General features: G+C 36.0%; 1 protein-coding gene across 1 annotated transcript in view; it reads left to right on the forward strand.

Moving 5' to 3' along the window:
- Window positions 1–27,600, forward strand: part of KIAA1107 (KIAA1107 ortholog) — a 101,183-nt gene that overhangs the window by 47,545 nt on the left and 26,038 nt on the right. The window contains exons 5-9 of the mRNA XM_008590135.1: window positions 4,958–5,047; window positions 12,986–13,066; window positions 14,758–14,854; window positions 26,059–26,147; window positions 26,718–26,820. Coding sequence (XP_008588357.1) covers window positions 4,958–5,047; window positions 12,986–13,066; window positions 14,758–14,854; window positions 26,059–26,147; window positions 26,718–26,820 — 460 coding nt within the window. The remainder of the gene's footprint in view (window positions 1–4,957; window positions 5,048–12,985; window positions 13,067–14,757; window positions 14,855–26,058; window positions 26,148–26,717; window positions 26,821–27,600) is intronic.

The following is a 27,600-nucleotide window of genomic DNA, read 5'->3' on the forward strand; positions in this document are numbered from 1 at the left end:
ACGAGGTGGTACTAACACAAGAAAAAGAATCACTGGCTGATCAGTACATGCCCTTGGGTTGCTAGCAACAGAAATCTTCTCTGACTGACCTAAACAAAGGGATTTTTTTTTTGAAAAGTACCCACTTTGCATAATTGAAACTTTATACCTATTGAACAGCACCTCACCGTTATCTCCTCCCTTTAAACCCTGGCAACCACCATTCTACTCTCTGCTTCTGTGAATTTGGCTATTTTAGATACATCATATAAATGGAATCATACAGTATTTGTCCTTCTGTGACTGTCTTATTTCCCTTACCATGATGTCCTCCGGGTTCATCCGTGTTTCACATACGGCAAGATTTCCTTCTTTTGGGCCGGCCCGGTGGCGCACTGCTACAGTGTGCCGTTTGGGAGTGCGGTGGCGCTCCCGCCGAGGGTTCGGATCCCACATACAGACTGGTTCCCGCTCACTGGCTGAGCGAGGTGCGGGAGCAACACCGAGGGTTGCGATCCCGTTGCTGGTCCCGGTCCGGTACGGGTGCGACACTGAGGGTTGCGATCCGTTGCCGGACACGAAAAAAAGACAAAAAGGAAAAAAAAATAAATAAATAAAAATAAAAATAAAATTTTGACAGTCACATCACTTTTTCCCTCTATTTTATAATTGCCAAATTATATTGCTTGATTTTGGAATGGAAAAACAATCTTGAGTTTGTGGAATAATTTCAATTTGGTTGTGAGGTTTTATTCATTCTATTTATCTTCAGATTCAGTTTGCTAATACTTTGTTTAGGATTTTTGCCTCTATGTGAGAGAGATTGGCCTATCATTTTCCTTTTTTGTAATGTCCTTGTCTGGTTTAGGTCTCAAGGTTATGTTGACTTCATAATGAGTCAGGAAGTGTTTTCTCTTTTTTATTCTGTACTTTGAGTAAGATTGACTTTATGTCTTTCTTAAATGTTTATTCGAATTCACTGGGAAAACCATCTAGGCCCATTATTTTCTTTATTAAGTAGGTTTTATTTTTATCCTTTTCTATGGTTAAATTTATTGAGTTAGAATTAATACACAATCAAATGCACACAATTACAAGTCTAGTTCAATGAGTTTTCACTAATATATAAACCTGTTTAACTCCCACCACAATCAAGATTTAGAGAATTTTCATCAATTAAAAGGTTCCGTTGTGTCCATTTGCCATCAGTCCCCTTTGCTTTCCAGCCCCAGGCAACAACTGAGTTTCGGATGCTTTTTGCCATTTGTATATCTTCTTTAGTGAGTTTTCTATTCATATCTTTTGTCCATTTTTAAATTGGGTTGTCTTCTTTTTGTTGTGTTCTCTAAACTATGGGTTATTTTACGTTTCCTGGAATTTTATGTAAATGGATTGATGTACTATTATGTCTAGTTTCTTTTGCTCAGCATAATAATGCTTGATCCTTGGATATTATGTATATCAGTGGTTCATTCAATTTTTATTGCTGAGTAGTATTGCATTATATGGATATATACCACAGTTTGTTTATGCATTCTCCCGTTGATGGACATATTGGTTGTTTAATTGTTTAGTTGTTATTAATAAAACTGGTATGAACATTTGTGTGCAAATCTTTGCACATATATTTCCATTTCTCTTGGGTAAATACCTAGGAGTGGAATTGCTGGGTCATATGGTAAGCGGCTACTAACTTTTTATGAAATTGACAAGCATCTCTCCAAAGAGGTTGTTTTTTTACACTCCCAATCTGAATGGTATGAAGAGTTTCAGTTGTGCCACATTTTCACCACTACTTGACATTGTCATTTCTTTTAATTTTGCCACTCTAATAGGTGTGTAGTGGTATTTATCGTATTTTGGTTTTAATTTGCATTCACTTGATCACTAGTGATGTTCAGTATCTTCGTATATGCTTATTGGCCATTTGTATGTCTTGTGATGTTTCTTTTGAAATCTGCTCATTCTTTAAAAATCACTTTTGGTGTGATTAGGTACAAATTTTGATGTAAGTAAACTATTGAGATAGAGACATTTACTTTTTTCTCCCCTCAAATGAATTATATACTGTTCTGACTATAGCTTTTCCCCATCTAATGCTCAATACATGATGGGATGTCATTCTTCATAACTAGCCATAAACTTTAGTGTTGATGTAAAACTATTTCTAGCAATTGGTTCCTTCCTGATAGTATTTTTTGTTGTTGTTGTCCATTTTTTTAGTTGGGTTATTTATGCTTTTACAGTTATTTATACACTCTGGATTCAGGTTATTTGGCATATGTATGTTACAAATATTTTCTCCCAATATTTTGCTTATCTTTCCACTTAAAGAGTGACTTTAAAAGGACCAAAGTTTTTAATTTCATGTAAATTATTATTAAAAAAAGAAAAACACATTCATGCTTTTCGTGTCCTAAGAAATCTCTGCCTGCCCTAAAGTTGCAAAGATTTTTACCTGTTTGTTTTTTGTTTGTTTGTTAAGAGTTTTTATAGTATTAGCTTCTACATTTAGGATTTGGTCCATTTCGAATTGATTTTTGTATATGGTGTGAGGTAAATGTCAGGGTTCATTTCTTTCTCTGCAAACATCCAGTTGTTGGAGTATCTTTTGTTGATTAAAATCATCTTTAACTTATTAAATTATTTTACACTTCTTTTGAAAAGCAATAGGCCATATAGATTTGGGTCTGTTTTTGGACTCTCAGTTCTGTTCCAGTCTTCTATGTCTGTCTTTACATTATTATTTGATTATTGTTTAATTATTGATTATTGTTCCTTTATATAGTAAGTGACATCATGTTGCTTGAAATCATGTCTTCCAACTTTCTTCTGTTTGATTGTTTTGGTTATCATGGGTCTTTTGCATTTTCATATCCATTTTAGAATCAACACATTAATTGCTACTAAGAATACTTGTTTGGGATTGTGTTGAATCTAGAAATTGATTTAGGAAGAGTGGACATGTTAACAATTTTCGGTCTTCAAATCCATGAGCACATCAGCTCCATTAGGTCATATTGAATATATCTCAACAGTGTTTTATAGTTTTTAGTGTAGAGGTCTTGCACATTTTTTCTTGAATTTGTTCTGATGTATTTGACTTTTTCTGATACTGCTTTAAATGGAATTTTTTTCCTTTATTTTCTAGTTCTTCATTATTATGCCAGATTATCTTTGGTTGATTGCTGGACATTTTATTGAAAATATGCAGAAATAATTTGGCACTCTGGGCAATGTTATTTTAATGCAGACAGGATTTGCTTTTGGCTGGCAGTTAAACTAGGTGCTGATTGCTTTATTCCGGTAAGGGATTGAGCTGATTAAAAGGCCTTCAGATCTAATAAGGGCTTGTCTATTTTCTGTTCATTCTTCTTCCCAGGCAGGGTGTTAGCCCTTCAGGGTCCAACTAAAATACCAGGCTATCCACTGAAACTCTTTATCTTTGATAGCCTACAACCCAAGTTCCAAGTTGTGTTTCTCCAAACCTATGAAGATTATCAGAAGCTGTACTCAGGTTCTGGGCCTCCCAACCATTGCTTTTGCTTTCAGATTTGGCAGTTGCCTCACTGAAAAAAGTTACCTCGAGTTCTTGGGTCACCTCTTTTGTCTCTTGTAACTTGTTTCACTTTTCTAACCACCATGGTAACATTCTTTTTTTATTGTTTTATTTTTTTATCCAAAAAAATACACGGTAGCATTCGGATGCCTTCAAGTCATGCTTTCTTCTTCTTCTCTCATTTTTTTGAATATATGTATTTTGTCCATCTTTCCTAGCTGTTTTCAGCAAGAGTTGGTCTGAGACAACCTAGTAAGCCTTTGCCAGAGTGTATTTCTCTTCTCCCTCTCCTCCTCCACTCTCCCATCCCATTCTCCACTGGAATATAACATTGTTCTGTGTATCTCATTTACTACTATATTCCTAGCACCTAGAATAGTGCCTAGTGGCGAATAGAAGTCAATAGATATTTGTTGGACTGAAGAATGAATGAATTAACATTTTATTTGAGAAAATAGAATGGAAATTCAAAAGAAAATTTCTTTCCTTTCATATTCTCAAACCTAAGATATAGCCTTTCTTGAACATAATTAGGGTGAGTTCTGAACTAGAACTCAGGACCTTTAGAACTGTAGTCACGGGCCGGCCCGGTGGCGCACTGCTACAGTGCGCCGCTTGGGAGTGCAGCGGCGCTCCTGCCGAGGGTTCGGATCCCACATACAGACCAGTTCCCGCTCACTGGCTGAGCGAGGTGTGGGCGTGACACTGAGGGTTGCGATCCCGTTGCCGGTCCCGGTCCGGTGCGGGCGCGACACTGAGGGTTGCGATCCGTTGCCGGACACGAAAAAAGACAAAAAATAAAAAAAGAACTGTAGTCACTTTCTGTGTTCTTTATAATTTTTAAAAAATTTTAATTGATAAATAATATTTGGGGCCGGCCCGGTGGTGCAGTGGAGAGTGCGCCGCTTGGGAGCTAGGCGGCGCTCCCGCTGAAGGTTCGGATCCCATGTAGAGACCGGTTCCCGCTCACTGGCTGAGCGCGGTGCGGGCGCAACACCGAGGGTTGCGATCCCGTTGCCGGTCAGTAAGAAAAAGACAAAAAGGAAAAAAAATAATAATAATATTTGTAGTCTTTTTTATTGATATTTCCTCAAGATGTTAAATAACATAGGTCTTTATTTCTCCATTTGTAAATGATTTGTACTCACTTGGTCATGGAAACAGTTTCATTTGTTATTAAAAGCAAAGAGATGTCAAGAGGGAAAAAAAGATTACAAGGATATTGGAATTAATGTTTTAAACAATCAAAATACTTAGGTATAAATATAGGTTTATAATTTTTATTACAATAGTTCTGCCAGTGAATAAATAGACAGACAAGACAGATTGTTATGTTTTAAGGGGAAGATGAAGAGTTTCATAAAAAATTATATTTTGCATAGTATGTTTACCTGTGTTTTCTCCACCTCTTCCCTTTAGGGCCATTTTAAGTGCTCGATCAAGTTATTTTGCTGCAATGCTGAGTGGCTGTTGGGCTGAAAGCTACCAAGAGTACATTACTCTTCAAGGGTAAGTGTATTAGTCTGTTCCTGTTGCTTATAGCAAAATACATGAAACTGGGTGATTTATTAGGAAGACAAAATTTATTGCTTACAGATTCTGAGGCTGGGAAGTCCAAAGTCCAGGGGAAACAGCTGGTGAAGGCCTTGATTGTGGCAACAGTGACAGCAGGGTATCACATTGCAAAAATGGTAGAGCGGAGAGAGTGAGAGAGATACTCTCTCTTTTTTTTAAAGCCCTCAGAACCACACCCCTGACCACCACTTTTAATCCATTCACTACCGTGTGGTCTTACAGTCTAATCACCTCTTCAAGGCTCCACCTTTCAATTACCATAATAGGATTTCCTACCCTGTTAACAGTCACAGTGGGGGCCGAGTTTCTAATACATAAAACTTGGGGGGACACAATTCAAGCTTCAGTAAGTTTGGGGGGGACATAATTCAGTCCACTACAATAAGCAAAATTTTTACAAGGCAGCTTAACTGCAAATGATTGCAAGTAATACTTCATACAAAGCCTTTTTATGAATCTGATGTCCTTGTATGTTCAATGAAATACTTGTCATGTAGTAGAATTCAAGAAAATACGTTTTCTGAAATGAGAGGTTCTAGGGAGCATTTAGCAATAGAGATAGTGTATTAATCTGCTCAGGCTTCTGTAACAAAATACCAAAACTGGGTGGTTTAAACAACAAAAATTTATTTTCTCACAGTCTGGGGACTGAAAGTCCAAGATTAAGGTTCCAGCAAGGATGGTATCTGATAAGGGCTCCCTTCTTGGGTTGCAGACGGCTGTCATCTTGCTATGTACTTACACAGCCTTTCCTTGGTGTGTATACTTGGGAGAGAGAGCTCTATGGTATCTCTTCTTATAAGGATACTAATCCTATCAGATTGAGGCCCCACCCTTATGGTCTCATTTAATCTTAATTATTTCCTCAGAGACCCCGTCTCCAAATATGGCCCTACTAGGGCTTAAGGCTTAGGGTTTCACTATATGAATTTGGGAGGAAGGGGGACATAAGCATTCAGTTCACAACATGTAGTTTCTGATTGTGGAAGATTTAAAATTCCAGGCTAATAAGTTTGTTATCCTGTGGGTAAAAGAATGTGTAGATGGATCTGTTGGTGAAATTTTATCTTAACGGTTGAAAAACAACTTAAGAGATATATATCCTACTGATAAGATCTCTTCCTTTATCATGAATTTAAAATATCCACTGAATATTGGAAGGGTAGTGCTAGCAGAGGTCAGAGTCTCTCTAAATGTGCCAATCCTAAGGATAATCACTTTTATATAATTTTGACCGGGGGCTGTTTATATGTTTTAGATATAATTTTTGAAAACTGTGAATCCATTCTCATTAGAACTGAATTCAATGAAATTCAAGGGGAGAAATAACACTAGTTTGACTCAGAATGCAACTTTTTTGGCATTCATTAAAAATGACGTGATTCCGTGTAGGGAGAAAAAGGTCAAAAGAAGTATAGGATTATGGGATTATGGGATTTCATTCTACCACAGAACAAAATAATTTACAGAGGGCACATGTCTAATTTTTTCTGAAAGAAATCTTAGTTCCTTGTAGGTTAGCGACAGTTTTTACTATCTGATACATATTTTGCATACCTTTGTTACTCTCTTCAAATAGATACTGTCCTCAGCAGTAATAACTGAATGCTTTGCAGTAACACTTCATGTTTTCTATGCTGCTTCTACCTTTAGTATGTCCTTTAATTTAGAGTCAGCCTTTGAGATAGAGAAGGTACATTCACATATTACAGATGAGTAAAAATAAGATCAGAGAAGTTAAATGTTCTTCCAGGGTACCTGGTAAATAAGTGCTTATGCTGAATATAAATTACATTTATTGATTCTTAATCCAGAGTTCATTTCACCACAGTCACTGAAGAAATTAAAAGTTTTCCCATTGGCGTGTATTCTTGAGCTAGCTCAGACTGCTCTTCTCCACTTTTAAATCAGTGACTTTCAAACTTTGTCCCATAGAACCTGTCCTAGTCCATTTAGTGTTGCTATAAAAGAATACTTGAGACTGGGTAAATTTATAAAGAAAAGAGGTTTATTTGGATCATGATTCTGGTGTCTGGAAAGTCCAAGATCAGGCATCTCATCTGGTAAAGGTCCCGTGTTATTTCAATTCATGGCAGAAAGCGAAAGGGGGAGCAGAAGTGTCTAAATATACCAAACAGAGAAGGAATAACCCAGGAGTGTGCAGTCGTACCAGAGGAGGAACAACCTCCTCTCACTGTAGCTAATCCAGTCCTGCGAGAGTGAGAACTCACTCCCAGGAGATGGCATTAGTCTATTCATGAGGCATCCACCCCTACGACCCAAGCACCTCCCTCTAGGCCCCACCTCCCAAAACTGCCACATTGAGAATCAATATTCAACATGAGTTTTGGCAGGACCAAACTACATCCAAACCACAGCAGAACCCTAAAGTTCCTGGTAAGTATGTTAGGGAGCAAGCACGTGTTATGATATTGGGATCTGAGGGGAAGGCCATTGGAAAGGGGCACCCCTTTAACTTTATCTATTTGGTATAGTTCAAGATGACCTGTAGCTGTAGGAATAAGGGCAAGGGGAGTCCCCCCCCCTTTTTTTAAGTCTTCCTTTATCATCCCTCTTGAGCTAATCAGATTAAACATTTAAACACCTGTGCTTTTAAAGGTGAGGTCTATTTATAGAGGTCAGTGGACAAGAAAGAAATAGTAGCATCAACTACTGATTTCTACTCTCTCACCTGTAATTTTCCATCTTTAATTTATGATAAAGGTAATAAATATCTCCTCTTATAGCATGGCTTGACTATTGCTGATCAGCTTTAGTAGCTTGTTTGAGGAAAAGCCAAATAAAAGTAACCAAATTAGTTTCAAAGTGTCATTCAAATAAGTAGACTGTGGGGCCGGCCCGGTGGTGCACTGCTACAGTGCGCCTCTTGGGAGCGCAGCGGCGCTCCCGCCAAGGGTTCGGATCCCACATACAGACCGGCCGCTCACTGGCTGAGCGAGGTGCGGGTGCAACACCGAGGGTTGCGATCCCGTTGCCGGACCCGGTCTGGTACGGGCGCGACACTGAGGGTTACGATCCGTTGCCGGTCACGAAAAAAGACAAAAAGGAAAAAAAAAAAAACCAAATAAGTAGACTGATTGTATTAGTGCCAACCATGACCAGGCTCATTCCTCTTACAGTATTTTCCCTTCACTTCTTTTGTGGGATTCATGGTTTTATCTACATTCTTTATTATTATTTTCATCACACAATGCTATGATATGTTTTTCTTACTCTGTTATATTGCATATTAAGATGATTGTCTCAAATTGCCACCCAAAAATTTATTAGAATCATGGCATATAAAACTGTTGGAAGGCTAAAGGGAATTGTGGAATTTTACATTTCAGAAAAATCACATCTTTTAGGAATTACAAAGTAATCAGCAAAACAAATTCCATTTTCTCATTGACTTATATTGTAAACTTGGGTAGATGTTTCCATGGGGAGTCTGGTGCAGTAGAAAGATCATAAATTTTGGTGTCCTTACAGGCAGTCCTACGTTTAGTCCTAACTTGTTACATGACTTTAGAGACATTCTTTAACTTCTCTGCACTTCGTGAGGTTGTTGAAAGGATTAAATGAAATACATTAAGAACCTGGCATAGTTTTTAGTACATAGTATGTAGTGCTCATTAATATATGTTTTTTTCTTCTTTCTCTAAATTATAATGTTCTCATTTTTTGAGGAGAAAAAGGTTCAAGTGAGGGCCATGCCCATTATCAGGACAGTAATGCTTGCTTTACATGATCAGCAGCTTCTTTTGGAATTGTGCAACTGTTATATGTCTGCAGGATATTTTCTACAAATAGATTAGAATAAAATCCTGTCTGTCCTTACAGAAAGAACCATGGTGTTTTTAATGAGTTGGTAGCTCAAAGATGTAATGTACATGATAGTTTTAGGAAGGGACAGCCTTCAATAAATTGAGAGGGGAATAGTAGAGTTCTATAATTCTAGTTCCACCCATGCCCCAGAGTTTGGGAGTAGAAAGGTAAAGTTGGAAGGAAATTCTCCTGTTTTAGCTAGAGGAAGAGGAAAATTTTTTACATACTATAATAGAAATTGAACCACAATCAACACTTCTGTGAAGGAACCACATGTATTTCCACTTTATATAAATTACAAGTCTTTCAGTGGTGGCTTAGGCTCTGAAACATAAATTTGGATTTTTTTCGTCTCCCTTGGGAGGTTCCTGGGATTGTTTTGAGCCTTTAGTATGACCTTTTGAAATATAAATCACATCATATTTCTCTCCTGACTAAAATCCTTCAATGCCTTCTCATCACAATTAGAATTAAACCCAAACTCTTTACCCAGACCTACAAGACCCTATCTGACCTGGGCCCTGGCTTCTCCCTAATATTGTACTATTCTTGCCTTTATTTGATGGTCTTTCCTCCTTTAAGCTCATTTTTTAAATTTGTTTCAGAGTCTTTGCACTTGCTAGTCTCTCTGCGTAAGACTTTTTCATTTAGTATTTTGGATGGCTGGCTTCTTCTCATGCTTGAAATCTCAGATCAAGTGTCATCTTCTTAGACTACCCCACCTAAAGTAGCTATTACCCAATTCCTCAGTTACTCTGTTTCACATCATCCTGTTTTGTTGTCTTCATGACACTTTTCACTATCAAAATTATCTTCTTTATGTATTGGTTTACATATTTACTGTCCGTGTCCTTCCCCTAGAATATAAGCTTCTTGTATCCCCAAGTTCTAGAATAGAACCTACTATTCAATAAATGTTGCTTGTGAATGGAGGAACTAATGAATGAATGAATGAAGTCTCTATGTTACCTTAGCCCACACACATGTGAGCCTGAAACTTAAGAAAGCACTCATAAAAAACAGAGATTTTAGTAGACTAGGTTCATGTTTAGTCTCTGGTCTTAGATCTTTGTCCTCTCATCAGTTTTTTTTTTCCCCCTGAGTATATGTATTCATCTTCTACAAGCTTTTAGTCTAATTACATTTTAATGGGGATAGCTTTAAATCTTCCCATTTAAACTGTGGGCTATTGGAGTAATTTGTTGTTTTTCTGGGTCAATTGATCATGTCTCTACAAACACTTTTAGTAAAAATATAAATGACTTACAGCATAATAAGAATACAGCTTAGTAAAACATTTGTCAAGACAGCAAGAAAATGGTTTCTTGCCATTTTTATAGCTGTCATATGTATTGATACATAGGTTCAAATGTCTAGATATTGCTCTTTATTTTAACAAAATGACTTGCATTTTTATTCAGTCATTATCTTTTGCTTAAATATGTCAAGTCTTAAAGAAAATATTCTTTCAATATAAATAGCCAATTCTCAACATTGATAAGAATGGCTTTTGAAAATCTAAGGAAAAAGTGTTTGGAATACTTTACATTCTAGTAATTATGCTAGTGTTTTAGATTAATAAACTACAGATAATATGGCTTATTATCCTGAGATTAAATCTTATCATATCCGTAGTATATAAATGAGAATGTTTAGATATTTGACTTTTTTTCTAAGTATTAAAGATATAGAGTTTCAAATCAATAGAAACTAATACTTAGCCATAGTAGGGGCCAATAAATATTTATTAAATTAATGGAAAAATGTTTTATATCTTCAATTTTGTTCCTCTGAAGGTTTGGGAAGATGCTGGTAAGTGCCCTAATAAGCCATTTATTAAACAGTAATCAAACATTTATTGAACATATATCATTTAAGGCCATAGAATCAAAGCAAACACTTTTCTGAGTTTTGCCATCTATGACTCCATTTCTTTTCTTCTTTCTTTCCTCGTTTTGTTTCTTTAGCAGACATTAGGTACTATGCTTAAACTGTGGAGGTCTTATCAGCACTGTCTCCGTCATGAATCTGTTGCAGAGCTCCAGTTTTATGTGGGGAAAGGAAATTCTTCTGATCCTACAGTTATTGAATCAATCAGTGCTGACATTTTGCTGGTACTTGAGATAGATACAAGGAGAAATAAGACATGATACCCTTACAGAACACAATCTAGGAGAGACAAATATGTAAATAAAGATATTGCAAGTTAGTTTGATAAATGTGATCATGGAAGTATACTGCTTAAGAGCCCAGGCATTGGAGTCAGTCAGTCTGGATTTAAATGCTAGTGCATTACTAGCCATTTGACCTTGGGCAAGTTACTTAATTTCAGTTTCCTCATCTATAAAATGAGACTAATAATATCTACTATTGAGTTTTTATGATGATTAAATAAGCCAATAGCATTCAAAATGTTTATTAGTTCAGGGACTGGTTCATAAGTGCCAAAAAGATGGTATTGTTTTTAACATTCAGCGATTTTTTTCATGTTGGGGACATTAAGGAAACAATCAGAGATAAAAAGCCATGTGTCTTGTGTCTGAAAGATGAAATAAGTGGAGAGGGGGAGCATTTTAAGCACAGAACAGTATATGCTGAGGCACAGATGTATACTGAATTCTAAGCAGCTCAAGAGTAGAAAATGAGTAAGGTCGGTTATCTTAGAACAGCTGCTGGAGAGGGAGAACCGGAGGTCAGATGACAAAGGACTTTGTACACCAAGCTAAGGAATTTGGAGTTTTTTCAATGGGCTTTGGAGTTTTAAAAGTGGAAGACAGTATTATATTTACATTTTAGCAAAGTCACTCTAATAGCAATGTGAGAAATGGGATGCAAACAGAACATTTCGCTCAGGAAACCTGTGTGAGAGAATACTGTCATTGTACAGATGGGAGAAAATGAGAGGCAAAACCAGGACTGTGAAAGAGGAAATAGAGAGCAGAGGCTGAATTCAAGAAATTCTTGAAAGTAGAAATGACAGGATATAAAAGAAAGAGAGGATTAAGATGAACCTTAAGTTCTAACTTTGGCATCTAGATGAATAATGTCTGTTGGAATGTTAAGGGGGGCCCAATAAATAGTATCCCTTCCTGTTCAGAATAAGACAGAAGAATCAGCAGATGAAGTAAGAAAACATTTCTTTTGTTATTGATAAAAACTGTTAAAGCAGTAGGATGTACTTTAATGCAAGAGCCAAAGTTGGCTTGCTAAAGCAGCCCACCTGAGAGGAAGTCCAATTCTCCATAGCAGATATACTTCTTCCCCATCACCTCTTCCCACTGGTTCACAGGGAAGAAGGGAGAAAGGAAATCAAATTACCTCTCATCTTGAGTTCCTCCTGTGGTTGTTGTCCACCAACCAGATACTTCATTCTCCTTGGTATAGAGGAATAGAGAGGATGGGGCAAGATGTAAGAAGCCCTGTATTGATGCTATCAACAAAATGGAAATAATAGAAAGACAACTGAATTTGGGGTAGAGAGGATGGAGGAGGACGTGAATTCAGAGTTAGAAATATAGCAGTCAGGAGGATAAGGTTATCACTCCAAGCTACTTTTTAAGTCATATCTTTACTTTTTCATCTGTGTAATATGGATTTTGGCTAATTAGAGGCACTGATGGTTATTATGAATCAAGAAATCTGTACAGCATAACAAGAATCTTTCTAGTAAATAGAGTTGTCCTTCTGAGGCTTTAAGTAGGAACAGATGCCATTTGTCAAAGGTGCTGAGGAGTGAATTTCTTAATGAGCCAAAGATTGGACAGTGACCTCTAAAATCCCTTCTAACTCTAAAAGTCTGTGATAAAAGCTCAATAAATAATCCATGATTTGATAATATAATAACATTTTATATAAAATCCATAGCTGCAGTTTATTTTAAATTAATGGTATACCTGCATGAATGTTATTTGAAGAATATATTCTTCAGATAAAAATAAGATTAGAACTTTATCTTAACCAAAAATTTATGGGAAAATAGAATGTATCGTTGATATCAGTTAAACCTTGATTATTTCTGGATTTGAGTTTTCTTTTATTTTTTAGTATAAACCATGTAGAAGTGAATGTTATGATGCATTTTATATATGGAGGAACTTTGGACTTTCCAGACAAAGCAAATGTTGGGTATGTATTACCTTTAAATGATTTTAAATATGAAAGTGTTAATATTTTGCAGGTTCTGTTTTCTTGAGCTATGTTGCAAAGTGTCAATGAAGTAGAAGGTTTTTTTTTTTTAATCTATTTTGCTGTATCTTAAGTATGTTTTGGGAATATCTAAAAACAATAAGCACGCTACCTTATTTAGAAGAAAAGGTGATTTAGCAACTCGGTAATAAGAGTAAGAAAGGTCTTTATTAGACTTAAATTTTGTTAGAAGAATCTTATTTTTGTCTAGAAAATAAATGACAGGTTTTTATAAAATTAAATTGGTTTGGGCTGGCTAGTTAGCTCAGTTGGTCAGAGTGTGGTGCTGATAGCACCAAGGACAAGGGCTCAATCCCTGTACTGGCCAGCTGCCAAAAAAATAATTTGATCCAGCTTTTATCAAACTTTGAAAATTATTTTGTACTTTGTTTTTTAATTTTAGATGTTTTTTTTAACAGCAAAAAAACCCAAAACAAAACAAAAGAAAGAAAAACCTTTAAACTTATTTAGGAATATAGGGCATCCTAAAAACCAACAATTATGTGATTCTTAAGTGCTCTCTGGTAAAATGCCATCCAAGCTTCTGAAATCCTAATAGAGAGTGATGTCTTCCCCTTTTCTTGTGATTCTAACATCAGACAAGCAAAAGCTACACTTTTAATTTTAAAAATTCATTGGTTTCTTTAATTTTGAACTGAATAAATATGTTTTTGGGGAGAACATATCATGAGTCACAGGGATTATATCCCCCTGGCAACCTATATGAAATTTTGTTAAGCTATCAAGGTTTATAGGCTTCCTAATTACCTAAAGTATGTGTAAGTGCTCAGAAATACTTGCCAAATAAGCAAAGAAAACTCTCTGGTCATTGGATGCTGCCTCCAATCTTAGCCTCATTTGTAGGCATTTTCTTTTTTTTTTTTTTTAAAGATGACCGGTAAGGGGATCTTAACCCTTGACTTGGTGCTGTCATCACCACGCTCAGCCAGTGAGCGAACCGGCCATCCCTATATGGGATCCGAACCCGGGGCCTTGGTGTTATTAGCACCGCACTCTACCGAGTGAGCCACGGGCCGGCCCTGTAGGCATTTTCAATGTGATAAACATCAATGAATCGCCTCCTTCCCCAAACTTTTATTATACAAATTTATTGCAAAGAGTTTTCCAACTTTTTTAGCCTTCCAAGCAATTTCCCGGATTTTGCCCTTTATTTCACAAAGCCTGTGAAGGGAATTTGAAATATTTCCAAATTTACTTCTTGTTATTCTCTACTAATCAAATCATGGTCAGTTCTTTCAACTTTTGGCCTCTGTTCTTTGTATAATCTATAAAGAGTATCTATTATGTAAGGCAAAAAGTCAGAACTAAAATAATTCAGATTATCCTTTTCTCTCTTTTTTTTTTTTTTTTTTTTTGACCAGTAAGGGGATCTCAACCCTTGGCACAGTGTGGTCTGCGCCATGCTCAGCCAGTGAGCGCACCGGCCATTCCTATATAGGATCCAAACCCACGGCCTCAGCACTACCAGCACAGCACTCGCCTGAGTGAGCCATGGGGCCAGCCCAGATTATCCCTTTTTCTAAACAGACTATATATTATCAAGAAATTACTATGTATTATGCCTTGATTTTTAAATCAGAGAATTAACAATGCATCTATTTTTATTTTAGTCAGATACTCAATATGGCTGATATGTATGGACTAGAAGGATTAAAAGAAGTAGCAATCTATATTTTAAGAAGAGATTACTGTAATTTCTTTCAGAAGGTAATTATTGAGTCTCAGAAATCTTTTATGCAGTGCTTTAAGTCACCCATTATTACTTACTAGATGTTTAACTCTGATAGTAATAATGCTTTAAATATTAAAAATATTAAGTCAGTTTAACTAATGATAGCTCTAGTTGAGAAATAATGCATATGGTATGCTTGCAAAAATCAGAAAATAATTTAAATAATTTTAAGTAAAATTGATGTAAGGATTTTGTTGAAGGGATGTAGTAGTATCCTATATAACTCAAAGGTGGAGTGTGCAACTGGGACTCAGAGTTTGGAACTAGAAGAAAGGAAGTCAAAAACTAAAGTTACCTTCTCTATTTATCAAAGGGATACATAGTGCTCCGTTGGTTCTTTTCCCTGAAAGTATAGTCCTTTCTTCTACCACCTCTCTACAGCATGTACTTGGAGTAGACTATAGTTCTCTTCTACCTTTCTATGAATACTATTTTAATTTTAGTTTATGCAAAGGTAAATTTACTGTCTAGAGAAAGATCCCATACTATGCACTTCAAAGCCAGTTTGTGCATTCTTAGATTCCCCGTTGTTTTAATTTATTCTGTGACTGTAGGTTATTTTTATTTTCTTATTTATGCTTTTCTACATTTTCTAAATTTTCTAAATTTTCTTACAATGAGCATTTTTTATATGCAACAAAAACAAATCTTAAAAAATTGTTTATATCATATATACATCTTATTGGGTACTTGAAGCAAAAATATGATTTTATTCTAATTAGGTAGTTTAATAACAGTTAAATTTATTTATTATTTTACACATTCTACAGCTTTTTGGTTTTGATATTTTTTTCCTCAGGATAATTAGTATATCCAACGTTACATAATGTAATCATTTTTTGTGGCCATTTACCAATTTATCGCTAACCCCCTCTACTCCTCCCCCTCTCCCACCTATGATGGCCTTAGTTCTGTTCTTTCCTTTTGAAACTTCAACAAATTATTGTGATCGTTGTATCTTTCTTTCTTTCTTTGTTTTTCTGGATCCCACGTATGAGTGAGGACATGTGGTATTTCTCTTTCTGTGCCTGGTTTATTTCACTTAACATAATTTTCTCTAGTTCATCTATATTGCTGCAAATGGCAGAATTTCAATCTTTATGGCAGAGTAGTATTCCATTGTGTATATATACCACTTTTTTCTTATCCAGTCATCCATCCATGGACATTTAGGTTGGTTCTAACTCTTGTTTATTGTAAATAATGCTGCAGTGAACATGGGAGTGCAGATATCCCCTCTACATGATGATTTCCATTCCTTTGGGTTTCTAGCCAGCAATGGGATTGCTGGATTGTATGGTAGTTCTATCTGTAGTTGTTTGAGGAACCTCCATAGTATTTTCCATAATGGCTGCAGTGACTTACTGTCCCACCAACAGTGCAGGGATGTTCTTTTTCCACATCCTTGCCAGAGTTTGTTATTCTCTTTATGTTCAGTCTAACTGGTGTGAGTTGATATCTCAATGTTTATATTTCCCTGATTTTTAGTGATGTTGAGCGTTTAATATGTGTCTGTTGGCCATTTGTATATTTTCCTTTGAAAAATGCCTATTCAGCTCCTATGCCCACTTTTTATTTGGGCTACTTGTTAGTTTGTTTTTTTACTGTTAAGTTATTTATTTGTATATTCTGGATATTAATCACTTGTCAGATGCATAGGATCTTCTTCCATTCTGTAGATTGCAAGTATCTTCTTCCATTCTGTAGATTGTATTTTCGCTCTGTTAATTGTTTCTTTTGCTGTGCAAAAGCTTTTTAATTTGATGTAATCCCATTTATTTTTCCTTTTGTTGCCTGTTTTTTGGGGATCATACTCATAAAGTCTTTGCCCAGTCCAGCTTCCTGAAATGTTTCCCCTATGTTTTCCTTTAAGAGTTTTATAATTTCAGGTCTTATGTTTAAGTCTGTAATCCATTTTGAGTTCATTTTGGTATATGAGAAGAGGTACAGGTCTAGTTTCATTCTTTTACATATGGGTGTCCAGTTTTCCCAGCACCATTTATACAAGAGACAGTCTTTTCCCCAGTGCATGTTCTTTTTGCCTTTGTCAAAAATCAGTTGTCTGTAAGTATATGGGTTAATTTATGGGTTCTCTATTCTAGTCCATTGGTCTGTGTGTCTGTTTCTATGCCAGTACCATGCTGTTTTGTTTACTATAGCTTTGTAGTATAATTTGAAGTCAGGTAGTATTATGCCTCCAGCTTTATTTATTTATTTTTGCTTAGGATTGCTTTAGCTATTCGAGGTTTTGTTTTTTGTTCCATATAAATGTTAGGATTGTTTTTTCTATTTCATTGTTATTTTAATGAGGATTGCATTGAACCTGTAGGTCAGTTTGGGTAGTATGAACATTTTCACAATGTTAATTCTTCCAATCCAAGAGCATGGAATGTCTTTCCATGTTTTTGTGTCCTCTTTAATTTATTTCAGCAGTGATTTGTACTTCTTGTTGTAGAGATCTTTCACCTCCTTGGTTCAATTGATTCCTAGGTATTTCATTTTTGTGTGTGACTATTATAAATGGGCTTGCTTTCTTGATTTCTTTTTCTGCTAGTTCGTTATTAGAGTATTAAAACACTGCTGATTTTTGCGTGTGATTTTGTATCCTGAAACTTTACTGAAATTGTTTATCAGCTCTAAGAGGTTTTTTGTAGAATCTTTAAGTTTTTCTATAGATAGGATCATATAACCAACAAGCAGGGACAGTTCGACTTTGTCTTTTTTAATCTGGATGCCTTTTCTCTTGTCTGTTTGCTCTGGTACTTCTAATAGTATGTTAAATAGAAGTCATGAGAATGGTCATCTTTGTCTTGTTCCTGTTCTTAAGGGAAAAGCTCTCAGCTTTTCACCATTCAGGATGATATTGGTGGTAGGATTCTCATATATGTCTTTTGTTATGTTGAGATACTTTCCTTCTATACCAAATTTGCTGAGAGTCTTTGTCGTGAAAAAAATGTCAAATTTTGTTAAATGCTTTTTCTGTGTCTGTTGAGATAATCATATGGTTCTTGTTCTTGATTTTGTTGATGTGGTGTATCACATTTATTGACTTGCATGTGTTGAACCATCCTTCCATCCCTGAGATGAATCCCACTTGATCATGGTGTATAATTTTTTGGATGTGTTGCTGTATTCTGATGGCTAATATTTTGTTGAGGATTTTTGCATCTATGTTCATCAGAGATATTAGCCTATAGTTTTCTTTTTATGTTGTATCTTTGTGTGGTTTTGGTATCAGGGTGATGCTGGCTTCATAGAATGAATTTAGGAGAATGGTCTCTGTTTCAACTTTTTGGAATACTTTGAAGAGAATTTTTATTAATACTTCTTTAAAGGTTTGGTAGAATTCAGCAGTAAAGCCATCAGTCCCTGGGCTTTTCTTTGTTGGGAGACTGCTGATTAACGTTTCAATCTCATTACTTGTTAATGGTCTGTTGAGGTTTTCTATTTCTTCTTGGTTCAATTTTGGTAGTTTGTATGCATCCAGAAATTTATCCATTTCCTCTGTGTTTTCAAATTGCTTATTACATAGTGGTTTGTAATGGTCTCTAATAGTATAGTATTTCTGTGGTATTGGTTGTAATGTTCCTTTTTCATTTCTGATTTTTGTTATTTGGATCTTCTCTTACTTTTTTAGTTAGTCTAGCTAATGGTTTGTCTATTTTGTTGATGTTCTCAAAAAAACAACTTTTTGTTTCATTGATCTTTTGTATCATTTGGGGGATCTCTCTTTCATTTAGTTTTGCTTTGATCCTAATTATTTCCATCTACTAATTTGGGGGTTAGTTTGATCTTGTTTTTCTTGTTGGATGAAATGTTCTGTAGACATTGCCTGGTCCAGTTGGTCTAAAACATAGTTTAAATCCTGTGTTTCTCTGTTGATGTGTTGCCTAGATCTGTCTAATGCTGAGAGAGGGGTGTTCAGGTCCCCAAGTATTATCATATTTGGATCTATCTCTTTCTTTAGGCCTGATAGTGTTTGCTTTAAGTATCTGGGTGCTCTGGTGTTGGGTGCATATATATTTATGATTGTTATGTCTTCTTTCTGGATAGATCCCTTTATCATTATATGATTGCCTTCTTTGTCTCTCTTTAAAGTTTTTGGTTTGAGGTCTGTTTTATCTCATATAAGAACAGCTACTCCTGCTTGTTTTTTTTTTTGTTTTTTTTTTTTTTTTGTCTTTTGTCTTTTTTCCGTGTCCGGCAACGGATCGCAACCCTCAGTGTTGCCCCCGTACCGAACCGGGGACCGGCAACGGGATTGCAAGCCTCGGTGTTGCTCCCGCGCCTCGCTCAGCCAGCGAGCGGGAACCGGTCTGTATGTGGGATCCGAACCCTCGGGCAGGAGCGCCGCCGCACTTCCCAAGCGGCGCACTATCCAGTGCGCCACCGGGCCGGCCCTTGTTTTTGATTTCCATTTGCATGGTATATCTTTTTCCATCCCTTCACTATTAGTATATGTGTATCTTCATAGGTGAGATGAATCACTTGCAGACAGCATATAGTTGGGTCTAGCTTTTTAATCCAATTAGTCTGTCTTTTGGAATCTGCCTATAATTTCATTAAGGGATGGAAAAAAGGGGGATCTCATACAGCATGGCTGAAAACACTAGTTGGAATAAAAGAGGTTTTATGTTAGTATCTCCTCTGAGCTGAGACTCCTCAAAAACCAGTTACGTCTGTTTAACATTATAAGAATAATCTCTTTTATGGATAATCTCTTTTTGGACCATTGCCTCTATTTTTTGATATGTTCATGAATATATGTGGGTTATATGCAGGTTCTTATATTTTACTTTCAATAATCCATCTAATTTAAAAAACACAAAATGCATATTTGTTTCTGTTACAACAACAAAACATGAAGTTTCTTTTTAATTCTCAGTATGGTATATTGTTGAAAACTTTTCATTTTATTTCCTTTATTTTAATGTAGTCTATATTACTGTGATAACAGATATTTGAGAGAACAATTTCTCTTTTTATTCAGTTGATCCTTAATCTTTTTTGCTTTATGTATTTTGATAATGCATATTTCTATAAATATATTTTTGAATATATAATTTTTAACTTTTAGTTCTCAATTATACAGTTTCTTGGCAGAGACTTAAATATAGTAAACTTATAGTAATGCACTCTACAGTTGCACAGATTTGTGTATAATGAGATAGGCAACTGGCCCTAAAACTTCAGGCAAGCTAGCTACAGTCATTGCATTAGCTTTACAGTCCTGCTTTTTACACAGTTAAATTTTTCAGACATCATTGATAGAATTGCGGTGGGACTTACAAAAAAAATAAAAAAGCAATTTATTTTGCTACCAATTAAAAGATATATTTTAGGCAGTGATTTAATGTGTTCTCTACAAGCCAGTTCTATAAGCTGGTTTTTTAAATGACTAATGGTCAGTCATCCTACTACAGAACTCTTGGGAATCAGCATTTCCATATAAGTAAATTCTCAGAGAGTGAAAGTTATCCCTTCAAGCCAGTGGTCAGCAAACTTTTTCTGTAAAAGGTCAGATAGCAAATATAGGTAGGCTTTATGGGTCATATGGTCACTATCACAACTACTCTACTGTTATAGAGCAAAAGCGGCTATAGACATATAAATAAAACAGCATGGCAGGATTCCAGTAAAATGTTATTCACAGAAACAGTGGTGCATGTGATCTAGTGATCCCACTGCTGAGTATTTATCCAAAGTAAAGGAAATTAACATATCAAAGAACTATTTGCACCCCCATGTTTATTGTAGCACTATTCACAGTAGCCAAGATATGGAATCAACCTCTGTCCATCAACAGATGAATGGACCAAGAAAATGTGGTATATGTACACTATGGAATGCTACTCAGCCATGAAAAAGAATGAAATCTTATCATTTCCAGCAACATGGATGAGCCTGGAAGACATTCTGTTAAGTGGAATAAGTCAGGCACAGAAAGATAAATACTGCATGTTCTCACTAATATGTGGGAGCTAAAAACAAAATAAATAAGTTGAACTTTTAGAAGTAAAGAGTAGAATTGTGCTTACTAGAGGCCGAGAAGTGAAAGGGGAGAAGGATAGGGAGAGGTAGGTGACACAAAGACAAAATTACAGCTAGGTATACAGTAATGCTAGGCATCTGTAATAAACAATTTATTGTATGTTCTCATGACTAGAAGACAGGAGCTCAAATGTTCTTATCACAAAGAAATGACAAAATTTTACAGTGCTTAATATGCTAATTACCATGATCTGATCACCCATTGTATACAGGTATTGAAATATAACTCTCTACCCCATAAATATGTAAAATCAATGTTTCGGTTAAAAAATAAAACGAACAGTGGTGGGCTAGATTTGATCCACAGACTGTAGTTTGCTAGCCTCTGCTTTAAGCAGCAAATTATTTTGTATTTTAAAAATTTTTATAGGAATTATTCTTGTTATACATCTGTTAGTAGATTTTGTGTTGCATAAGGCTAGTTATTCCTAAATGAAATTAGACTGCTGGCATTTTAACTCTTGTGCTTTACTTTTACAGTTTTTCAGATTTCTGGGTGCTCACAGGCTGTAAAGTATGTTTATACCTGTAGCCTCTTCCCTTATACTGATTTGATACTCTCATCTGAAGTGGGTCAGAAAACCAAATTATTTTACTTGGTAGAATTATCACTGTATAGTTGATATAGTGATATCCAGTTCTGATTTTAGGACAATTTCAAATACCTGCAGTTATCTCAAAGGGATTTCACAAGTTTGTTTAATTAAATTTAATTATTAATTGCAAAGCAATATCTTTACATTCAGTTTCTTAAATACTAATATAACACTTTTAAGAGAGGGGTATTAAAAAATCAAATTAATAGCAATTTCTAATTAAAAAATTGGAAATCACTGAACTTATTAGAAGGATTATGCTGGAGACATTTCTTAAGAAGCTTTTGTGCGGAGCCAAGGGCAGCCCCCTCTAACCAGAAGAATGCAAGAGAGCACACTCAGGGTCCTACGCAGGAGTCAAGGGCAGCTCCCTCTGCCCGGAAGCAGGTAAGAGAGCATGCCTGGGGTCCTAGGTGTAGGACCTGAGGACAGCCCCCTCCACCAAGAAGCAGGCAAGAGAGCATGCCAGAGGACCTAGGCATAAGTCAAGGACAGCCCCCTCTACCCAGAAGTAGACATAGAGAACTCCAAGAATACCACTTCTGGTGAGTGGCCCACCACAGCCACTGCCACAGCCATGGCTGCCACAAAAGCAGCTCAGTGCCACAGTAGTAGCCATAGCCACTGTGCAGGCAGACAGCCAAGTACTACTTGACTGCATTGACACAGAGAATCACCAGTGGAGACCAGAAAAAGAAGAGAATGTTTCTCTCCTCAAAGCCCATTCCAGAGTAATAGAAGAAGCACCTACTATACCAGATGACCAGACATCAATGTAGAGATACTAGAATTATGAAAAACCAAGAAAATATGACACCACCAAAAGAATACAGCAATGCTCATACACCAGACCCTATAAAGTAGGTGTAACCCTTGAAATGACTAAAGAGAATTCTTCTGAGCAACAATCTTAAAGAAACTCACTGAGATACAAGAAGACTCAGTTAAACAACATAATGAAATGAGAAAAAAAATCCAGGATATGAAGGAGGAAATTTATAAAGAGATTAATACCTTAAAAAAGAATGTAGCAAAACTCATGGAACTGGAATATTCACTCAACAGAATAAAAAACGCAACTGATAGCTTAAGTAGCAGTTTAGAACAAGCAGAAGAAAGAATGTCTGATCTTAAGATAGTTTTTTTTGAAATAATCCAAGTGGACAAAAAAAAGTAAAAAATGAATTATAAAAAATGAAAATCTGGGCCCGCCCGGTGGCGCACTCGGTAGAGTGCGGCGCTTGGGAGCGCAGCAGCGCTCCCACCGAGGGTTCGGATCCAATATGGAGACCGGTCCGCTCACTGGTTGAGCACGGTGCGGGCGCAACACCGAGGGTTGCGATCCCGTTACCGGTCACGAAAAAAGACAAAAAGGAAAAGAAATGAAAATCTAAGAGAGCTAGCAGATAACCTTAAGTGCACAAACTTTTGAATCATGGGTGTTCCAGAAGGGGAGGAGAAAGAAAAAGGCATGGAAAACCTATTCAATGAAATAATAATGGAAAACTTCCCAGGTATTGGGTGATATAGACTTTCAGATCCAGGAGGCTTAAAGATCCCCAAACAGAATCAACTCTCCAAGATACATTATGGCATGTACAAACTGGCAAAGCTCGAAAACAAAGAGAATCTCAAAAGAAGAAAGAGAAAATTGTCAAGTCACCTATAAGGGAGCCCCTAGCAGACTAAGAGCAGACTTCTGAACAGAGACTCTACAGGCCAGAAGAAAATGGGATGATATATTCAAAATACTAAAAGAAAAAAACTGCCAGCCAAGAATATTATACCCAGCAAGGCTACTCTTCAGAAATGAAGGGGAAATAGTGTATTTTCCAGACAAACAAAAACTGCAGGAGTTTACCACCACACGACCAGCCCTACAAGAGATCCTCAAAGAAATCCTGCACCTGGAATCTGAAAAATGGTAATCACTACCAGTAATACACAAGAAAGGACAAAACCCACTGGTAGAACAAAAATGCAAACAAGAAAGAGAAAGAAACTTAATCTTACCACCACGAAAAAACATGATGACAATATCTTAATGCCCCTGTTTTATTTCTGATTTTAGTAATTTCAGTCTTCTCTCTTTTTATTCTTGGTCAGTCTAGATAAAGGTTTGCAAATTTTGTTGATCTTTTTAAAGAATCAGCTTTTGGTTTGTTGACTTTTTTCTAATGTTTTTTAATTCCCTATTTCAAATGTTTCTGTTGTAATCTTTATTTCCTACTTATATTTGCTTTTGGTTTAGTTTGCTCCTCTTTTTCTATTTTCCTAAGGTAGCAGTTTATTTACTGATTTGAGGTTTTTCATATTTTTAATATAAGTGTTTACAAGTATAAGTTTTCTTCTAAGCACTGCGTGAGCCCTGCATCCTATAAATTTTGATATGTTGCACTTTGATTTTTATCTCAAAGTACTCTAATTTCCCAGTGATTTTTCTTTTTACCCATTGTTAATCTAGGAGAGTGTTGTTTAATTTCCACACGTTTGTGAATTTTCTAAATTTTCTTCTGTTATTGTGATCAGAGAACATATTATTTATGATCTTAGTCTAATGTATTAAAACTTGTTTTGTGGACAAAAAATAAAAAGTAAAAAAAACAACCCCAATAATATAAATAAGACCACAAAGAACTAAAATAAAATTGAAAAAAGTTATAAATTGTTAGTTACAAAAAAAAAAGAAGAAGCTTTTGTTCTGTAAGAGCAGGCAATCTTTGGAAGTACACTTTTAGAGACTAGATATAAAAATTGGCTGATTTCTGGTCTTTATTAAGTGTATATACCCAATAACACAACTAATAAATGTGTATAAAGAGAAATTGAACTCTATTCAACCTAACTCCTAACTGGGCAATAGATGTGCTTAGAAACATAGTCCATAACCTGGAAATACTCATACATAGTATGGGCACTATATAGCATAGGTGCTTAACACCAAGAGCAGTAAGTTTTCGCTACTTGTATCTACAATCTTTTGTTTTAATTCATTACTTCTGTATATGTGCATTTTAAAAATACATTTTGTAATTATGATCTAATTAAATCTGTCTTTTTATTTGAGTTCAGTGTAGGACCTTCCATTGTACATATACTTTAAGTTAAATTTATGTTTTAAGAAGCAGATTAAACCATATTGCTGTATTGCTGTGATGTGCTAGATAGAAATGATTATACTACTTTTGCTTTAAAAATATATTTAAGCTACAAAAAATAAGCATAGAAATTACATGCAGTCAAACAGCTAAAACAGCTCAAGTGCTGTTCTGTAACAGTAAAAGTTATCAGTGATATTTGGTTTTAAAAGAATAACTTTTTTTTTTTTTTTTTGTCTTTTGTCTTTTTCCGTGTCCGGCAACGGATCGCAACCCTCAGTGTTGCCCCCGTACCGGACCGGGGACCGGCAACGGGATCGCAACCCTCGGTGTTGCTCCCACGCCTCGCTCAGCCAGTGAGCGGGAACCGGTCTGTATGTGGGATCCGAACCCTCGGGCGGGAGCGCCGCCGCGCTTCCCAAGCGGCGCACTATCCAGTGCGCCACCAGGCCGGCCCAAGAATAACATTTTTTTAAGGACTATTTTTTTTTACAGTGGTTTTAGGTTCACAGCAAAATAGAGAGGAAGGTACAAAGACATCCCATATACCCCCTACCCCGCACACGAATAGCCTCCCGTATTGTCAACATCCCCCTCCAGACTGGTACATTTGTTATAATTGATTAATCTGCACTGACACATTATTATTACCAAAATCCATAGTTTACGTTAGGGTTTACTCTTGGTGTTGTACATTCTATGGGTTTGGACAAATGTATAAATGGCATGTATCCATAATTATAGTATCATACATGACTCCCTCGTGGTCTAGTGGCTAGGATTTGGCACTTTCATAGAATCATACAGAGTAGTTTCACTATCCTGAAAGTCCTCTGTGCTCTGCCTATTCATCTCTCTCTTCCCCTGCCCTTCACCCCCATGAAATTACTGATATTTTTACTGTCTTCATAGTTTTGGTTTTTACAGAATGTCATACAGTTGGAATCATGTAGTATGTAACCTTTTCAAATTGGCTTCTTTCATGTAGTAATATGCATTTCTTTCCTCCATTTTTTTTTTAATGGCTTTGTAGCTCATTTATTTTTAGTGCTAAATATTGCATTGCATTCATGTACTACAGTTTACTTATCCAGTCACCTACTGGAAGACATTTTGATTGCTTCCAACTTTTGCCAATTATGAATAAAGCTGCTGTAAACATCCATGTACAAGTTTTTGTGTGAAAAGGTGTGTTTAAGAAAAAAAAATTTAAGGCATTGACTAAGAACATGTCTTGCAGGCAAAGTACCAGTAGAAGTTAATTCCATATAAAGAATTAAATGTAGAAAGTGAATTTTGAAATCACTGAATTTTGAATTGCATATATTTGTTCTGTAGTTTAGGTATATGAGTCAGATTACCTTTATGAACCAGATACTTTTAGTAAATTGGAAAATAATAAATGTGGTGTTTTGTTTTTTTAATCAATTTTAGCCTGTTCCTAGAACATTGGCATCTGTACTTGAATGCCTGATTATTGCTCATTCAGTTGGAGTGGAAAGTCTTTTTGCTGACTGCATGAAGTAAGTTATCTTAAGTAGTGCTGATACTGTTTATTTACAGATATTGTGTTCCATTCTCCTGATTTTGTGGGCAATGTTAGAGTTGGCCTGTTTTCTTGGGCACAACGTAACTAGCTTTAGTGCTTAACTAGTTACACCAATTGAATAGAAGTATTGATTTAGATATTACTTAAGATGCTTGAAATCAATTTCATTTTAGCTGAACCATGGTTATGTTAAAATTTGTGCACATAACCCAATCTTGGGCACAACGTAACTAGCTTTAGTGCTTAACTAGTTACACCAATTGAATAGAAGTATTCATTTAGATATTACTTAAGATGCTTGAAATCAATTTCATTTTAGCTGAACCATGGTTATGTTAAAATTTGTGCACATAACCCAGCATGGATTTAAAATGTGTTTACAGAAAAGGGAGTTAAGTTCATTTTATATCTCATAAAATTAACAGTAAGGGCTAGTCAAAATATATATATGTACAACTTATGTAATTGTAAATCAAAATATTATTGACTATTATAACGAAAAATATTTCAATTTCACTAACTTGAGATTCTTTGATTTTAACAGGTGGATTGTAAAGCATTTTGCAAGGGTTTGGTCTGAGAGAAGCTTTGCAAATGTACCTCCTGAGATTCAGAAAAGTTGTCTTAATATGTTGATTCAGTCCTTAGTAAGTATAACCTGAATACCCTGGTTTGTGTGTGTCATCAAAAAATTTATTCAATTTCATATAGTACAGTAATTCTGATGATTTAAATATAAATGTAGAATTTTATTATAAAATCAAGATGAAAGAACCAATTCCAAATAACCCAAAACCAGTTCAGAAAACCTAGCCTTTAAATTCTGTTCCTCTGAAACTACTTTCAGTACCAAATTCATCAGTCAGAGTTCAGTTAGAGAACCAGAACCACTAGGAGGTATATATTGGTTCATGAACAAAGGGGGCATGGTGCCAGAGATGAGATTATACATTGGCTCAGCAGTATGGACTTCTCACTAAGGTGGATCTGGGTATAACACTGAAACTTCTCAATGGCACCATTCCTGAAAGGGATCAGTCGCCTATTTGGTGGCGGGTTGATTACATTGGATGACTTAGATCATGGGAAAGACAGTGCTTTGCTCTCACTGTAGTAGATGTTTGATCTGGATATGTATTTGCCTCCCTTTCTCACAGAGTTTCTGATAAAACTAAGTTCACTTTCTGTGAACTTAAAAAATGCCCTGTCCATCATCATGATATTCCACACAGCATCACTTCTGACTAAGGAACTCACTTCACAGCAAATGAAGTATGGCGACGGGCCCATGCTCATGGAATTCACTGATCTTACAGGGTTCCCCGTCATCCTGAAGCAGCTGGCTTGACAGAATGGAGAAATGGCCTTTTGAAGACTCAATTAAAATGCCAGCTAGGAGGCAATGCCTTGTAGGGCTAGGGCATTAT

This window comes from Galeopterus variegatus, unplaced genomic scaffold (genome assembly GCF_000696425.1).
Source record: "Galeopterus variegatus unplaced genomic scaffold, G_variegatus-3.0.2 Scaffold5868, whole genome shotgun sequence".
Taxonomy (NCBI): domain Eukaryota; kingdom Metazoa; phylum Chordata; class Mammalia; order Dermoptera; family Cynocephalidae; genus Galeopterus; species Galeopterus variegatus.